The 16,623-nt window shown below is 62.0% G+C and overlaps 6 protein-coding genes across 6 annotated transcripts in view; 4 read left to right on the plus strand and 2 right to left on the minus strand.

Annotated features, from left to right (window-relative positions):
• SDRG_06215 (hypothetical protein) overlaps positions 1–661 on the plus strand; it is a gene marked incomplete at both ends in the record, with an annotated part of 2,738 nt that extends 2,077 nt beyond the window's left edge. The window contains 2 exons of the mRNA XM_008611982.1: positions 27–267; positions 323–661. Of these exons, the coding sequence (XP_008610204.1) occupies positions 27–267; positions 323–661 (580 nt within the window). The remainder of the gene's footprint in view (positions 1–26; positions 268–322) is intronic.
• Positions 662–1,473: 812 nt separating this feature from the next.
• SDRG_06216 (hypothetical protein) lies at positions 1,474–5,363 on the minus strand. The gene is made up of 4 exons (XM_008611983.1): positions 4,427–5,363; positions 3,471–4,379; positions 2,102–3,424; positions 1,474–2,038 (listed from the first exon to the last, which is right to left on the minus strand). The coding sequence occupies exons 1-4, from the start codon at positions 5,340–5,342 to the stop codon at positions 1,512–1,514; spliced, it is 3,675 nt and encodes a 1,224-aa protein (XP_008610205.1). The 5' UTR covers positions 5,343–5,363; the 3' UTR covers positions 1,474–1,511.
• Positions 5,364–6,149: 786 nt separating this feature from the next.
• Positions 6,150–12,340, plus strand: SDRG_06217 (hypothetical protein). The gene is made up of 2 exons (XM_008611984.1): positions 6,150–11,685; positions 11,749–12,340. Exons 1-2 carry the CDS (start codon positions 6,165–6,167, stop codon positions 12,282–12,284), a joined length of 6,057 nt encoding a protein of 2,018 aa, XP_008610206.1. The 5' UTR covers positions 6,150–6,164; the 3' UTR covers positions 12,285–12,340.
• Positions 12,341–12,498: 158 nt separating this feature from the next.
• SDRG_06218 (hypothetical protein) lies at positions 12,499–14,211 on the plus strand. Its single transcript, XM_008611985.1, has one exon. It carries the CDS (start codon positions 12,531–12,533, stop codon positions 14,157–14,159), a length of 1,629 nt encoding a protein of 542 aa, XP_008610207.1. The 5' UTR covers positions 12,499–12,530; the 3' UTR covers positions 14,160–14,211.
• Positions 14,212–14,217: 6 nt separating this feature from the next.
• On the minus strand, positions 14,218–15,183 carry SDRG_06219 (hypothetical protein; the record flags this gene model as incomplete). Its single annotated transcript, XM_008611986.1, has 1 exon — positions 14,218–15,183. One exon carries the CDS (start codon positions 15,181–15,183, stop codon positions 14,218–14,220), a length of 966 nt encoding a protein of 321 aa, XP_008610208.1.
• Positions 15,184–15,277: 94 nt separating this feature from the next.
• SDRG_06220 (hypothetical protein) lies at positions 15,278–16,609 on the plus strand. Its single transcript, XM_008611987.1, has 2 exons — positions 15,278–15,909; positions 15,954–16,609. The coding sequence occupies exons 1-2, from the start codon at positions 15,542–15,544 to the stop codon at positions 16,531–16,533; spliced, it is 948 nt and encodes a 315-aa protein (XP_008610209.1). The 5' UTR covers positions 15,278–15,541; the 3' UTR covers positions 16,534–16,609.
• The last annotated feature ends 14 nt before the right edge of the window (positions 16,610–16,623 follow it).

Raw genomic sequence — 16,623 nt, forward strand, 5'->3', positions numbered from 1 at the left:
TTTGCGATCATCGACGGCGTCCGCAGTGGCGAGTTGCGTCCGTCCGTGAGCGCTGACTGTGCGCCGTGGTACAAGGCGCTGGCTGACGACTGCTTGTCGTTTGATCCGAAGCAACGTCCAACAGCCCAGACGATCATCGACCGTTTGTTGCTGCAGGAAAAGGCTCTTGCTGGTCGAGAACCGGTCGCAGCGCCCGAGACCAAGACCGAGCGTCTGATGACGCCGCCACAACTGACCAAGGGCATGAGCAGCAGCTCGTCCACCTCGGTACGAAGGGCCCAGTTTTGGCTTGAATGTGTGTCGAGCAAATCTGCGGATCTAGTCGACGTCGTCGTCCTGGTCGTCGGGAGCTCTCACGAGTCGTCTGCCGTGCCGGATGTGCAAGACGCGCAACGCAGCGTTGAACCAACACTGCAGCAGCTGCAACGAGGCCATGCCTGACGAGTCGACCAAGCTCGCGCTCTTGCTCAAGCGCGCCAAGGTGGCCAACGCCAAGGGTTTCTCGATCAACCTGTGCATCGACTGCGACATTTGCGAGACGACCAACGTCATGACGGCGGCGACGTGTATCGATCCCGAGTGCGGCGAGGAGCTTCTGGACGACGCCGAGAAGCTGCGTATTCTTACCCGTCGCTTTGACCTTGCGACCAGCTCGGCGTGAGCTTCAGTGTCCAGAGGTCGAGCGCGATGCTGCGTGCATATTGTTAACCTGCGTAAACCATGCCTTCGTTCTTAGCACTCTTCCTTGAGATAATGCTTTTTACTTCAAGTCTACTCGCAGTTCACCAGACGACGATACTCTCAGGCTGGGATTTCGCCTCCGACGCACTTGGAGCGTAACTCGGCAGCATCCTGCACGACGACCAACATGTGTGAGCTCCAAGGCCGACGCGTACAAGACGCACTCTCGCTCAGCATCTCTCTCGACAAGCACGAGAGCACGCACGGACCCTGGGCTGCTCGTGCTCATCGAAACCTTGGGAGACCACAAACATCCGCGAAGCAACGAGGTCATACCAGGCGTTGGTGAACACTCTCGTTCTAGAGTGCCACGTCATTGTAAGTGCAATCTCAGAAGGCACTTGGGAGCTCAAGAAATGCTACTCCACGTCGGCGTGCGCGGCTCATGACGATAATTGAGCGTGGTCGAAAATTGTTTATAGCGTATGCCGCGAATAAAATCGGCAAACTGCCACATTTAACGACGCCGATGCACCTTCCAGGATGATCGTGTTGGAAATAATGTATCAACTTGACACCGGGATAAACTGTACTGTTGAGATTACGGCATGCCACTCCTTGTCGGGGTGCGAGGTACACGTGACTATAGTGCGGAACCAACTACTAAACTACTAGTACATGCATTTTTTGTCCCAAATTTTAGCAGTAGGAATGAAAGCACAGCGGCAACCAACGCAATTTCCACTTAATGCTGGACGGCTGTACACGATCGTCCAACGACAAAGTACAAAATGGAGGTCAAAACTGCGCTCGCATGAATTCAAAATTCATTAGAGTTGCTTCTCGGTGTAGTAGAGGCCATCAGTCGCCCGCGTCCGCACTTGCGCCTTATACACCTCGCCGGCCAAAATGCCATCGACCGCCGACGCAGCGTCCGTCACGATGCGCCACGCGTTGTACTGCCCCCGACGCAGCTCCACAACCACCTCAAAGATCGGCTCACCACCACGCTGCGCCAAGAGCTTCCGCAGCGGACCGTTGTCATCCTTCGTTTGCTTCTCCTTGGCCAATGCGTCGCCGACCGTCACCGACTCGACGCCGCCCACAAGACCTCGCAGCGGCTTGTTCTTGAGCAACTTCCGGAGGTCGCCGTGCGCCGAGGCTACGATGCGCACGCCACGCTGCTTGCACGTACGCGCGGCCTCGACTTCGTTCGGGCGACCAATCTCGTCAATAACCATAACCTCGGGCGTGTGGTTCTGGACGCACTCGACCATCACAGCGGCTTGGTCGTCGAGCGACGGCACCATCATGCGCCGCGCCAGGCCCACGCACGGATGCGGAATGTCGCCATCACCTTCGGAACAAAACGTGGTTAGGGTTCTTCTTCTCCACCAGCACGAGATAAAGAGTAGTATACCTGCAATCTCGTTGCTCGTGTCGACGATGCAGACGTTGTACTTGGTGGCGAGCTGCCGAGAGACTTCGCGGACGATGGTGGTTTTGCCGCAGCCTGGTTCGCCGAGGAAGAGAATGTTCTTGTCTTCCATTGCCAGAAGATCCGCGATCAAGCCCGCGTTGCCTTCAATGTACCGGCCGACGCGAATCGTAAGGGCGATGATCCTGTCTTGGCGGTTGCGAATCGCCGAGATACGGTGCAGTTGTCGCTCGAGGCCGGCGCGGTTGTCGCTGCCAAAGCCGCCGACGCGCTCCACGATCGAATCGAGGTCGTCTCTCGTGACGACGCGGTCGTGGTTACTCGGATCGAGAAAGAAACGCGCGCCGTTGACCCACGCCCACGGTCGGCGTCCGAGGTCCAAGACAATGTCCAGTAGCTTGGCGCTGACCTCTGGTTGGAGCAGTGGCGCCGCGAGGTCAGGTGGCAATAACCCCAAAATGTCGTCCAAGTCTTCGTGGATCACCACTGGCGCACTCGAAACAACATCGTGGGGTCGCCACGCCTGGAGGTACTCGGTCGAGACGAGTCGCTGATTCTGCTGCGCGTCAAAGCACAGCGACCGCTGACCATCGCAAGCAATGGCCTGATGGATTCGCTGGTTGGAGGCGGTCATGAGCGGCGATATGTTGTCAAAAATGGCCTTGGCGAGCACGTCTGAGGCTTGAAGCAGCAGCTGCACCGTCGCCGCCGCGGCTTGCGTGGCTTCTGGTAGCAGTGGGCGGTGGTTCAAAAAGTCGGGGCGGTCGAGGTACCGCGGGTGCGGGTGCGCAGGCAGTCCGACGACCGAGAGCATCTCGGCAAACGAGACGCTGAAGCGCGACGTCTGGTGCTCGAGGAGGAGCTCCAAGTCAATGACAGAGGCGAGCCGATTCTCGCCGACGGCCGAGAAGAGAGCTGCAAACGGGTGTGCGTTGTAGACGATCTTGGTAACACTGGGCGACTGGAGCGCCGGACTCAGCGCATGCGCCAACGCAGTCGCTGGGATCTGGGCGCAGTCGAGAACCAGCGTATGACCCGTAAAGGCCAGGACAAGGAGTGCATGCGGCAGTGTGCCATACGCATAGAGCGTCATGACCCGCGCCTGTGTCGGGTTGTGCAAAATGCCATGGGCCGTGATCGCGTCATGCAGTTGATGGACCGTGGAAATGAAATGGGTAGTCGCCGGTGCTTGCGGGTCGGGCGTCGTGAGAGTCTGGAGAGGAGTGGCACTCTCCTCCGCGTCGTTGCTATCGTCGTCGCTGCTCTCATCGCTGCTAGAATCAGCGCCAGAGCTGGATCGGCTCCCTAGTCGAAATAAGCCAGCGGTTCCTAGTAACTCGAAAGGTCGTACGGAACGACGTGGCCGACGACGGGCTCTTCCACGTAGCATTGGCCTTGGGCGAGGGCAATGCAGGAGGGGTGCCACCGGCGCGGACAAAGCACGGACGCGTCGGGTCGGCGTCCGAGTAGGTCAGTTTCGGGTGGCGGCGAAGCGACTGCACGATCGCAGCGACGACCGCATCCAAGTCCACGTCGTCCGGCAGCGTCGGGCGTACTTGGCCGCGAATGTACGACGTGTAGAACGCATTGTCCGAGGCCACCCACTCGAGGATGGCGTCGACGTACTCGGACGCGTGCGCGGCGACGTAGGGCTGCAGGGTCGGGTCCAGCTTCGTTATCGCCGGAAGCTTGGTCGTCGTTGGTGCTCTCTTGGTCGTCGAAGGGGGGGCGGGAGGCGGCGTGTTTGGCTCGCGCAAAGCGCAAAACGAGACCCGGCCGCCAACAACCGAGCTCGTGACTTCCGGGTGGCGCTTGAGCGTATCGAGGATGCCCGCGAGGACCGCTTTCGCGCTCACGTGCGACGGGACGCGCAGCTGCCCGAGAATGTCGGCTTCGGTAAACGCCTTGCCCTTCTTCGTCGTTGAGACCATCGCTGTGAGGTAGTAGGGCGTCACTTGGTCGACAATGTTGTGGACACTGACGGTCGCGTCGCCCGACGCGCTGCGCCGACCAAAGCACACGTTGGCGAGGTAGCTCGGGCGGTGGCGGAAGCGGGGGTCTTGCACAAGAGCCGGCAGAATGTGGCTTTTGACCACGGCGCGCGGGAGCGTAAAGGGCAGTTTAATCTTCCACGAGTAGACGACGGCGTGGCCGCAGCCTTCGTCGTGGGTCTGCAGCCAGCGTTCCATGGCGTGGGCGTACGCCTCGATGGCGGTCGCAAGGTTGGCGTCCGTCAAGCCCGACGTATTCGGCTGGGACTCTACCGAGTGTGAGACGACGCTGCCAGCGACAGGACAGTTGACGTACCAGGAATCGCCCGTGGCGGCGTGGACGCCAGCGGCAGTCGCGGCGCCGGAATCGCTGCGAGTGGCTTCATAAAGAAAGGCTCAGGGAGCGAGTCGACGTACTGCAGCCGCGCGTCACGCCGTACGACAGTGACGACGGCAAGCACGAGCGCATCGACGCTGATCGCCCCCGAGGCCATGGGCGAGAGTACCGTTCGCAATTGCGAGACGTAGAACGGCTTGTCGTCGAGGACGCTGGCGAGCACTTGCGGTAATAAGAGCGCGCCCAGCTGCGCGGCCATTGCAGCCTCCGCGGGTGGCACCTCGGGCTCCTCACAGCGCGGCGACGACACGATCGTGGTCTTGCCAGCAACGACTTGCTGCTGGAGGCGCGGATCGCGGCCGAGCGCGACAACAATGGCGGCGACGACCGCGTCGCACGGTGCGAGCGGCGCCATCGCTTGGACCTGCGACCGAATGCTGTCTTCGGTGACGTAGCCGCCAGCGCCCGTAATGTCGAGCACCGCGGGCTTGAACTGCTCTTCGTACTGCGCGACGCACTTCTGGACAACGACCGACGTGACTGAGGACAAAGGCTGGCTCGCGACGCTGGACGTGCTTGGCGTGCTACTGCGGGGCTTGGGCGCGGCCTTGCAGCACCAGTGGCCGCCGACAGTGCCAGCCGAGACGACCGCAGGATGGCGCTTGAGCGCATGGACGATACGGCTCGCGGCCTTCTTGAGGTCAAAGTTGGGTGACGGCGCGACGAGCGTTGAATGCACGTTGGACGAGTTGTAGACTCTGCCGCCGGACGTCGCTGCCAGCATGCGCGCAGTGTACACGAGGATCTGGTCGTTCACATACGTCGTCATCGACACGCTCGGCGGGCGAGAGCGCGAGGCCAGCGCCGCTTCCCAAGAGCCGCCATAGTCGTCCATCGTCGACTGGCAGCAGTTGTCTTTGACACGAATGAATCACGGCGCGACGACGCCGGTTTGTCCCAAACCGGTTTATTATGCAACCGGTTGGCATTTGATCCGGTTAGAAAGAGCAATATGGACATTTCCTAGCTTTGGCATCGACGGTGCGAGATGATGGTGATGCTGGTATAGGTGCTGGAGACTGGGCCAGGAGGCTGGATATGGTCGCGTAGGAACCAACCGATTCGATCTCCTTCTAGGTTCAAGTGGGCGGAGGAGCGAGCGCAAGCGGCCCAAATCATCGCCAATGGTCGTGCCGCTGCCTTCCTGATACGACCGTTAGAGCCAAGGGCCATGATTCCTTTGATTGGAGTCATTAGCACCTGGCGTCGATGCGTGTTGCGAATAGTAAGCAGCCATGCCACCTTGACGAGAAGGTGCCGAGGTGGAGCTGACTGGTGCGGGTCATGGGGCGTCGACAGCGTCGCCTCCGACTGTCGTGCTCGCCAACGTTGGTGGTCCATCCGCGCTCTCTTGCAGCCAATAGGACGGTCGTAGCTCGCTCGGGTAGTCCTTGATCGCACCAAGCGTCAAGCTGCCATCCATGCGTCAGCACTGCTCGACCGCCACTGCCAGAGGTTAGCCGTTCGATGCATTTGGCTTCCTTGCAAGCACCTACTTCTGTGGGGCTCGACGGCGATGGCTCGAGGTTCAGGCAGTAGTGGGTCTGCACTTGATGCAGCTCCGTATCAATGCGTGGATGCAGGTCGTTGAAAAACGCGTTTAATCCCACTGCAACCAATCGCGTTTTATTCCATCTTTCGTGACGTGGGGAGCAGCATGGCAAGCTTCCGACCGGGCGCGCCGGGCTACGGGTCGACTGCTGGGAGCGTCTCCATGTCGGCCTTCGTCAAGGACAAGAGCCTCGCGTACGTCGAGCGCATGCTTGCGGTCACGGCGCGGGGCGGCGTCTACTACTCGAACGACGTGCAGGCGACGCTCGCGATCCCGAGCCATCTGGATGCGACCAAGGTCTGCAGCCGCGTGATCCATGCACTCAAGCGCGAGCCCAACGTGGTGGCCACCGAGACGTCCGAGGGCAACTGGCGCTTTGAGGGCCCCCACACCTCAATGGACCGTCCGATCGTCACGGCCGACGCAGTCAAGACGCTCTACGACGCGATCCTGCTCGAGCACAGCGTGAGCGTGAGCCTCCTCGTGCGCAACTCGGCCAAGTACCCGCTCTCGAACCTGCGGAACCGCTTGCACAAGACGGGGTATCTCTCGACCGACGCCATTGCAACCGCCATCGACATCATCCTCGATACGGTGCTTCGACACGACACGAGCATCCGCTTGATCAACAACGACATGCTCATCTCGACCGACAAGACGCAAGACGAGCAGCCGCAGCAAAACGACGACGACGACGACGAGCTCCCGACTGAACGCGATGCTTTGGTGGCCGTGCTCGCCCACCGACTCGCAAGAAAGGCCATCTACTCGCGCCGGTCGGTCGGCCTCGTCGAGCAGCAGCTCCTCGTGCACAAGCTACCCGATACGGGTATGCGACGCCGCGTCGTGCAGCGACTGCAAGCGATCGGGTGCTTTCTCTTTGTCGGCGACAACGACGCGACCGCCATCGTGACGCTGGACCCGGACTGCCTCTCCCGCCCAATTCAAGCGTTTGGCGACCTTAGCTTTCTGCGGCGGACGTGTGCCATGTGGCCAGCCGTCAGTAACGGTGTCACCAAGGTCGTGGCACGACCCCCGCCCGTGTCTGTCCCCGCTTCGACGGCAACAACGCCGAAAAGTAGTGCATATTCGTCGGCGTCAGGACTGACGCCCGATCAAGTGCATGCTGCCGTCGAAGCCTACATCTTTGCCGCGCAGCAGTGGCTGGATGCCCATGCCGAGGCGTGTCCGTCCGCCCACGTCTACTCGTGGAAGGTCGGGCTGACGTTTCCAGTGCCACTCAGTGTCATGAAGTCCATCGTGGTCCCGGCCCTCGTGACAGACCCGCGCCTGCGCTACCGTCCGAGCTACCTCACGCTCTACTGCTTTGGCCCGCAAGCGGACGCCATCTCGGACGACGCACCCGCGACGCTCGATGACGTCATGGACCAAGTCGTGCCGCATTTCCGGACGCGCATGCTGGCCATGACGCGGAAAGGCGAGATGTACGGCGCCGCAGACGTCATTGGGTCACTGCGTGTGCCACCGCATCTCACCAAGGACTCGGCCGTCAACTGCGTCCTCGACGCGCTTGCTCGGCACCCCGATGTCACGTGGCGCGCTGGCGACACGCTCAGCCACTCGGGTTTTGTCTCGAGCGAGAGCCAAGCCAAGCCAGCGACGCCGGTCGTTGTACCGCCACTCGTCGCGTCGCAGTGGGTCATCACACCGTCGATGCCGTCGTCGCCAGTGTCCCCGTCGCCGCCGCGCCCCACGAGCTCGCTCACGGTCGACACGCGGCCACGGACACTCTACGATGCGCTGCTCATCGAGCACAGCGTCCGCGTCGTCGAGCTCGTGCATGCGGCGGCCGGCCACGCGTACTTGCTCGAGCACGTGGCGAGTCGCTTGGCGCGCACGTCGTACATTCCGCCGGCGTCGGCGCAGGACGCGCTCGAGACCGTCGTCAGCATGGTGCTCCGGCTGGACCCGAGTCTGCGCGTGCTCGAGTCGGGTGACGGTCCTTGCTTGGCGCTGAAGGCCTCGGTGTCGCGGGTCGTGGCCGACATGGACGCGTCGCTACCGAGTGAGCTCAGCGCCGTCATGGACGTTGTCGCGCGGCGGTTTGCGCGGCGAATTGCGTATGCGCCGATGCGTTTGGTGTCGATGGCGATGCAGCTCACGCAGTGGGGCGTCAGCAACGTCGCGGACGTGCTCGTCGGTGTCCAGGCGCGGCTGCAGTCGGTCGGGTGCTTTGCATCGGCGGTCGTCGGCCCGGACGTCGTCACGGCCATCGACCATGCGTGCTTGCTGCGGCCGGCGAGTGAGTTTGGTGCGCTCGTGTTTCTCCGGCGCGAGCCTCGCTTCACGTCGTCCAGTGACGTCACGTCGCCTTTGACAAAGCCACCACCTGGCATGATCCTCTCGCCGATCAAGCCGACGATCGAGGCGTCCGTGTCTCTGCCGCCCGCCCTCGCGTCCAACTCGCTTTTGGATCTGCTGCTCGATTGGCATGCGATCACGCTCGGGGACGCCGTGCACGCGCAGGGCGAACCGATGGCCGTCACCCGCGTCCACCGGCACCTCGAACGCGCGGGGTACATTGCGCCGGACCTGCTGCCACGAGCCATCTCGGTCGTCCTCGCGCAGTTTGCGTCGGACCCGAGCCTCGCGTTGGAGGGCGATGGTGACGACATGGTTGTCATGCCGATGGGCGACCGCCGTCTGTGGAGTGCGCCGCGGTCAACGCCGTGTGATGGCCCGAGCATGGTGCACGCAACTGTGATTGAGTTTATCGAGCTCATCGTCAAGGCGCCGTTGGACTACGTCGCCATGGCGCGCGTCGTCAAGGAGAAGCCGCGCTTTGGCTACTCGACGAGCAAGACGATGAAGCTTGTGCAGCAAGCGCTCTTTGAGACCGACTGCTTTCAAGTACTCAAGACGGGCGAGAAGGCGCTCGTGACGATCGCGCCGTGGGCCCTCATGCGCAAAGCGAGTGTGCTCGTCAAGCACGCGCTCCTTGCGGACTTGCTTGCTCGCTGGTTCTCTCCGCCATCGAATGGCGACCGTCCTCTGGACGATGCTGCTCCGATTATCGACGGCCGCATCGAGACTTCGACGGCCGCGGTGGTTGACCGATGGGCCGTCGACGGCCCAACGACCGATGCAAATGCACTCGAGGCGTACGTGGCGGCGGCGCTGAATTGGCTGTCGACGCATGACGAAGCGTGTGGCGAAGCCGTCATTTACGACCTCAAGCTCGAGTACCCGGTCTTGCCTGGCGTGATCAAGACGCAGATCCTTCCTGCACTCAAGCGCGACCCGCGATTGCAAAGCCGCCCAAGCTACCTCGCCGGCTTTTGCTTTGGGCCGCGCAGCAATAGCAACACGAGCGCGCCGCTCTTGACGCAGGTGCTGACGCAGGTGCTGCCGCACATCAAGCGGTCGATGCTCGCGACGATCGAGAAAGGACGGCCGTTCCACGAGTCGGACGTGCGCGGGCTGCTGCGCCCGCCAGCGACGCTGTCGCTCGACGTTGTCGTGCAGCATGTGCTTGGCGCGCTCCAACAAGAGCCCAACGTTCGCTTTACGCTCAAGAGCGACACGGGGCGTCTGGTGTTTTTCAGTCGCCAGGACGACGACGAGAACGACGACGACGACGATGACGAGGACGACGATGATGATGAAGAGGAAGCGGGCGACGATGACGTAGACGATGAGAACGATGCCGTCCACGCGGCCGATAGTGTCTCAGTGACGTCGATGGCCGAGAGCTCAGCGACGGTGGATGACGCCAGCATGTGGAACATCCGAGCGATCGAAGCGCTCGTGTCTCCAAAGAGCGAGGTGGCGAGCGACGATGCGCTCGTGGCGCTGCACCACGAGACCTTTTTGGCGTCGATCCTTACGTCCGTGGCGTCCGGCGACGTGTTTTACGCGTCGTCCGTCTCGTATCAAGTGCGTGCGCTCGTGGACGACGACAGCGCGGCCGAGATGGCCGTGGACGCGGTCCTTGCGTCGCTGCGGCTGCACCCTCAACTGCGCTACTGCGACAACGACGACGGCCACGGTCCGTGCTTTGTGTCGGCGACACGCCCGCCGACGCCACCGCCACCGATGATCGATCCGTCGACGGTCCAGAAACACGTCGCGGCGCTGAGCCAACGCATGGAGCACGCACTGCTAACGACGATGCGCTTTGACGTGGGCTTTGTGCCTGGCGTTGGCGACTACACCAGCAGCGACCTCGCGCGTCTCGTGGTCGCCGAGGTCGCCAAAGACCCGCGCTTTGTACTGCGCACGACAAACGAACGCCAACCGTACTTTGAAAAGTCGAGTGCGTCGCTCCGCACGCCAGTGTCGCCGCCGCGGAAGCCCGATCCGCACGCCCGGCCGGCGGCCATTCCGGTGGAGCCAGTCGCCTTGACGCCGCCGGTACCTGCGCACGTGGACGACACACCGCGACTGGCAAACGTCGAGTTTCACGGGTCGGTCGCCGTGATCAAGACGGCGGTGCAGCTGCGCGACGTCGTGGCCGCGCACGCGATCTTGCGCGAGCCGTGGCTACCCGGTCGTATCGCGCTTGCCATCCACGGCAACGGGTCTGCACTCTTGTTGGCGATTGCCTGGGGAACCGAAGCACTTATCGTCGACTGCGAGAGCACCCGCGTCGATGTCGTTGCGACGCTACTGCAGCCCGTGCTCCTCTCGCCCAGTGTCTGCAAGGTCGTATACGGCTCGCATATGCAAGCCAGCGCCTTGGTGCGATTGGCCAACAGTCCGATCGCCTCACTCATTGACTTGGAGCTCCTCCTCGAGCACCAGACGTCGCGCTTCAGCGTCTCGTTTGCCGAGATGCTCTCCGTCGTCGGACTGCCTGCGCACCCGCACCCGCGGTACCTCGACCGCCCCGACTTTTTGAACCACCGCCCGCTGCTTCCAGAAGCCACGCAAGCCGCGGCGGCGACGGTGCAGCTGCTGCTTCAAGCCTCAGACGTGCTCGCCAAGGCCATTTTTGACAACATATCGCCGCTCATGACCGCCTCCAACCAGAGAATCCATCAGGCCATTGCTTGCGATGGTCAGCGGTCGCTGTGCTTTGACGCGCAGCAGAATCAGCGACTCGTCTCGACCGAGTACCTCCAGGCGTGGCGACCCCACGATGTTGTTTCGAGTCCGCCAGTGGTGATCCACGAAGACTTGGACGACATTTTGGGGCTATTGCCACCTGACCTCGCGGCGCCACTGCTCCAACCAGAGGTCAGCGCCAAGCTACTGGACATTGTCTTGGACATCGGACGCCGACCGTGGGCGTGGGTCAACGGCGCACGTTTCTTCCTCGATCCGAATAACCACGACCGCGTCGTCACGAGAGACGACCTCGATTCGATCGTGGAGCGCGTCGGCGGCTTTGGCAGCGACAACCGCGCCGGCCTCGAGCGACAACTGCACCGTATCTCGGCGATTCGCAACCGCCAAGACAGGATCATCGCCCTGACGATTCGCGTCGGCCGGTACATTGAAGGCAACGCGGGCTTGATCGCGGATCTTCTGGCAATGGAAGACAAAAACATTCTCTTCCTCGGCGAACCGGGCTGCGGCAAAACCACCATCGTCCGCGAAGTCTCTCGGCAGCTCGCCACCAAGTACAACGTGTGCATCGTCGACACGAGCAACGAGATTGCAGGTATACGACTCTCTATCTCGTGCTGGTAGAGAAGAAGAACCCTAACCACGTTTTGTTCCGAAGGTGATGGCGACATTCCGCATCCGTGCGTGGGCCTGGCGCGGCGCATGATGGTGCCGTCGCTCGACGACCAAGCCGCTGTGATGGTCGAGTGCGTCCAGAACCACACGCCCGAGGTCATGGTCATTGACGAGATTGGTCGCCCGAACGAAGTCGAGGCCGCGCGTACGTGCAAGCAGCGTGGCGTGCGCATCGTAGCCTCGGCGCACGGCGACCTCCGGAAGTTGCTCAAGAACAAGCCGCTGCGAGGTCTTGTGGGCGGCGTCGAGTCGGTGACGGTCGGCGACGCACTCGCCAAGGAGAAGCAAAAGAAGGACGACAACGGGCCGCTGCGAAAGCTCTTGGCGCAGCGTGGTGGTGAGCCGATCTTTGAAGTGGTTGTGGAGCTGCGTCGGGGGCAGTACAACGCGTGGCGCATCGTGACGGACGCTGCGTCGGCGGTCGATGGCATTTTGGCCGGCGAGGCGTACAAGGCGCAAGTGAGGACGCGGGCTCTGTACGGCGGCGTGGGCTTTGGGTACGATGTCGAGTCGATCTAAACTCGGAGACCTAAACCTAGCATTTTGATAACAACGTCGATGTGATGCGCTCTGGAGTCTATGTGGGCATAGTCTAGTTTAGTAAACCTAGTAGGCACTAGCAATCCTGTCGCATAGTCTCAACTTGCCTTCTGTCGTGTCCTGTCAATGACTCCATATAGCCGTTGTACACCATTTCCGTGAGTAAACACTATTCACGGCGAATTGCCACCTCGTTGTCCAGTCGCAAGAGTTCAACGGAGCGCGATGGCCCCACGCCGCCTCCTCGACGCGCTGCTCGAAGACCACGCCGCTCGGCTGGCGACGCTCATCCACGCGCAGGCGCCAGAGCAGTACGCAGTCGCCAAGCTGCGCAAGAAGCTCGTCAAAAAGTCCCAGACGCTGCCGCCGGCGCAGCGCGACGCCGCCGTCGCTACCGTCGTCAACCTTCTCGTGCAAGACCCGCACATCACGCTCGTCGCCAAGCGCCAGCTCGTTTCGTCCGGCGCAGCAGCGTCCGCACCAGAGGAAGCGCTGCCGGTGCTCCACCACCTCGCACGCCAAGTGGCGTCGCACCCTGTCAGCCTGGCGACAATTCAGGGCCACATAGAAAAGGCCACCGCGACAGCGACCGTGCAAGAGCTCGTGGATGCGCTGCTCCACCTCGGATGCTTTCGCCAAGGCAAGAACGGCAAGGGCGCCGACGCGATCCTGTACGACGAAGCCGCGCTGCTGCGGCCCGTCACGGACTTTGCCGATGTGAGTTTTTTGCGGTCGTATGCCCATGCATCGGTGGCCAATGAGCCGGAGAAGCCAAAGAAGGTCAAGAAGACCACGAAGACTACGAAGGCCAAGGAGCCAAAGGTCGAGGCCAAGACGCCGCCCGCGCCGATGCCAGTGCCCAGCGGGAGCCTCTTGGACGCGCTCGTGCAGGACCTTGCCGTGCGCATCGTATTTTTGATTCAGCTCGAGCTCAAAAAGACTGGCGCGTGCGTCGGCTGGCGAGCACTCATCGAGAAGCGTCTGCGACTGGCGGCGTTTGTGCCGACGGCGCATTTTGACGCCGCCGTCGCTGCCGTCGAAGCGACGGTTGTCACGTGCGGCAACGTTGTCGTGACTGCCGACGGCAACCTGCAGCTCGCACCCGGCGCCGTGGCGCAGACCAAGTACACACTCCCGACGTCGCCCAAGCCGGACGTCATCTCGAAATTGGTGACACGCTACGCCAGTCGCGCCGTGGCCGCTCCGGTTCCCCTCAAGACGCTTCAAAACGAGCTGGGAAACAAGCCCGTCGAGAAGCACGACCCAGCCAAGGCCGTCGCCCTCGTGCTGCGCGGGCTCGAGCGCTTGGGTTGCTTTCACGTTGATCGCACCAACCCCAAGAAGGAGGTTGTTGCGATCTTGCCGTCCAGCCTCGTGTGCCCGGTATCAAGCTTTGAGGACCTCCACTTTCTGCAAACGCCACCGGCTCCCGTCACGGCGCCAACGACAAAGACAAAGGCGAAAAAGAAGAAGGCAAAGCAGCCGAATACGCCGCCACACGTCGAGGCAGCACGGGCAGAGGTTGACACCAACGTCGACAGTGCGACTACGGTCGCGCCGTCCGACGTGCCGGCCCTCGTCGAGGCCTACATGGCGCTCTTCCTGGACGCGCTGGCGGAGTGGGTCGAAGGCGGCAACGACTTTCATGTCTCGTACATCCGCGGGCAACTCCAGCCGCTCTTGCCACCGGGGACCGACACGACGGAGATTGTCGACGCTGTCGTGGCGGCGCTGCGTCAAGATGCGCGATTCGTATGGACAGAGGCAAAAGGACACCAACGCTACTTTAGTCGGCAACCGCCCCGTGCTGCGTCGTCGTCCAACATCACGGAGGCCGAACACACTCTTGCCTAATCCAACACCAATATTCTCCAAATTGAAACCCCACAATGTTGACAATTCTCACAAAGAACTAGAACGTGTCTTTGGAGGAAGCAAAATGCGATAGCAGCGCTGCTGCCACGTCACTTCGGTGCTGCACATGCACGTCGTGGCCCGAGGCGGCAAAGACAATGCTCTTGGTTCGAGGGCCCTCCAGCGCGTTATAGAGCTGCGTCGAGTGGTCGGGGTGCAGCATCCGGTCTTGCTTGGCGCCGATAACGAGGATCGGGTACCCCGCCGCTTGCACCGCGCGCAGGCGGGAATAGCTCACTGTGTGGGATGCGACGGCCGCGTACTGACCGAGGACACCGCTGAGCGCAGGTGCACCCCGCGCTTGTCGCGCCATGTGATGCTCGTACAAGACGGCGCCGGTCGTCAGCTCGTCGGCACCGTGGACTGGCGTGCCGAGGTACTCGTCTGGGAAGAGCACGTAGAGCATCGTCGATGCGGCCGTGTGGTGCGACGGGAAGAGGAGGCTTGTCGCGATCGCCCAGTAGCCCGAGAGCTGCGCCCAGCCCGGCCACGGACCCCAAACAAAGCTTGGCGTGGTCACGAGAAGCGCCAGTGACCGAACGCGAGCGGTATGCAATGACGCGAGTTCTTGCGCGATCATGCCGCCCATGCTTGCGCCGACTACGTGCGCACGCGGCCAGCCCAAGTGATCCAGGAGCTGGACAACATCGGCGGCCATACCGGAGGTCGTGTAGCGGCCCCACGGCTTGTCGGTGCCACCGACACCGCGGTTGTCAAACGTCAAGAACTGGTAGCGCCGGCTCTCGGCGCTGGCACGGAAGGCCGACAGAAGCGGCAACCACGCTTCCTTGTCACCGAGAAGCCCCATGATGAGGAGGACCTTCTCGGGCGCGTCGTCGTCGCCGTGGAGCGCGTAGGCCATGCGCAGGCCGCTGCGTAAGGTCGCTATCTCGACGCGGTCGTAGTGCTGCGCGAGCGCGTCGTCCGTGAAGAGCCTCGTCAGCGGCAGGAGCTCCGTCGTCATTGCTGCTTCAAGATTGCCACGTGGTTTGTAACAGCAAGTTTAAAACACGATGACGCAAACACCATCACTCTTGATGCATACACTCTGCGATCTTCTCGCAGAAAGCCATGCGCCACACCAGAGCTTGCGGTGGGCTCCAGCTGTCCCCGCAACGAGAGGCCTACGCAAAGCCTATTGCTTTAATCAGAGCGATAGTAGTCTTGCAGTCATCGTACGTACAAGTCGGACGGCGGCGGCGCGATGGAGCCGTAAGCACGCAGCTGCGCCGGATGCTCTGGAACGACCTTGCCCTTTGTTGTGAAATCTCAACAGTATCTTTTTGGATTTCGAAGCAGACGCCACTGGGACCAGTTGCGCAATGCCAAGCGACGCCAGCGTCTTCTCGCCCGCGACGGTCGCCAAGCACTACCGCGAGACGACGCGGCACATTGTGCTGCCCAACGGCCTCAGCGTCGAGTACGCCGTCCACGGCGACGACGAGGCGCCCGAGAAAGTCCTGCTCATCATGGGCCTCCACTTTGAAAAGGAGGCGTGGCTTCCGCTCATCGCTACGCTGCTCGATGATGCCGAGCGGTCGCCTCGCGTGCAGCTCGTCTCGTTCGACAACCGCGGCGTCGGCGGCTCGGACAAGCCATGGGCATTCTACTCGACGTCGCAGATGGCCCAAGACACGTTGCAGCTCCTCGACGCCTTGCAGTGGCCGTCGGCCCACATCGTTGGCATCAGGTAGTCGACTCCATCGTCCTCTTTCAGCTCAAGTCAATCTGTAGCATGGGCGGCATGATCTCGCAGGAGCTTGCGCACGCGGCGCCACACCGCGTGCAGTCGTTGAGCCTCCTCGTGACGGCGCCGGGCTTTCGCCGAGGGCCGTTGCCCCGACTGCACCAGCTTGCCGGCTACTGGAAGTCGTGCGTCAACATGATTTTGCCGACGCGCGAAAGCATCACCGACATGCTTCTCTACGTCTTGTACCCCGACACGTTTCTTGGTGCGTCCGACGGCCACGTCGGGAAGCTCCTCCACGAGTTTCACATGCACCGCCTCCAGTACGCGCGCAACCAGATCAGCGGCGCGATCGGCCAAGCGACCGCGCTCCTGCGCCACGACATGAATAGCGACCGGCTCCGGCAGGTCCAAGGCGCGGGCTTCCCGATTCTTATCGTCGCCGCCAAGCTCGACCGGCTCCTCCACTCGGACAACTCCAAGTTCCTCTACAAGCATCTCAAGGGCCCTCAGACGCACAAGCTCGTCTTTGACGACACGGGCCACGGCGTGCACGTGCAAAAGCGGCACGAAGTCGCCGCCGCCTTGCTGCAGCTCTTCGCGAGCAACCCGATGGCGCAGGTGTAACCGGATCCGGATAAATGACGTGGCAGCGTGCATGGCATGTATTTGAATACGCAATGTTGCGTGTGTCGGAGCCGGGAACGACATTCTTAC

Source organism: Saprolegnia diclina (genome assembly GCF_000281045.1).
Source record: "Saprolegnia diclina VS20 unplaced genomic scaffold supercont1.17, whole genome shotgun sequence".
In the NCBI taxonomy this organism is placed as follows: domain Eukaryota; phylum Oomycota; class Saprolegniomycetes; order Saprolegniales; family Saprolegniaceae; genus Saprolegnia; species Saprolegnia diclina.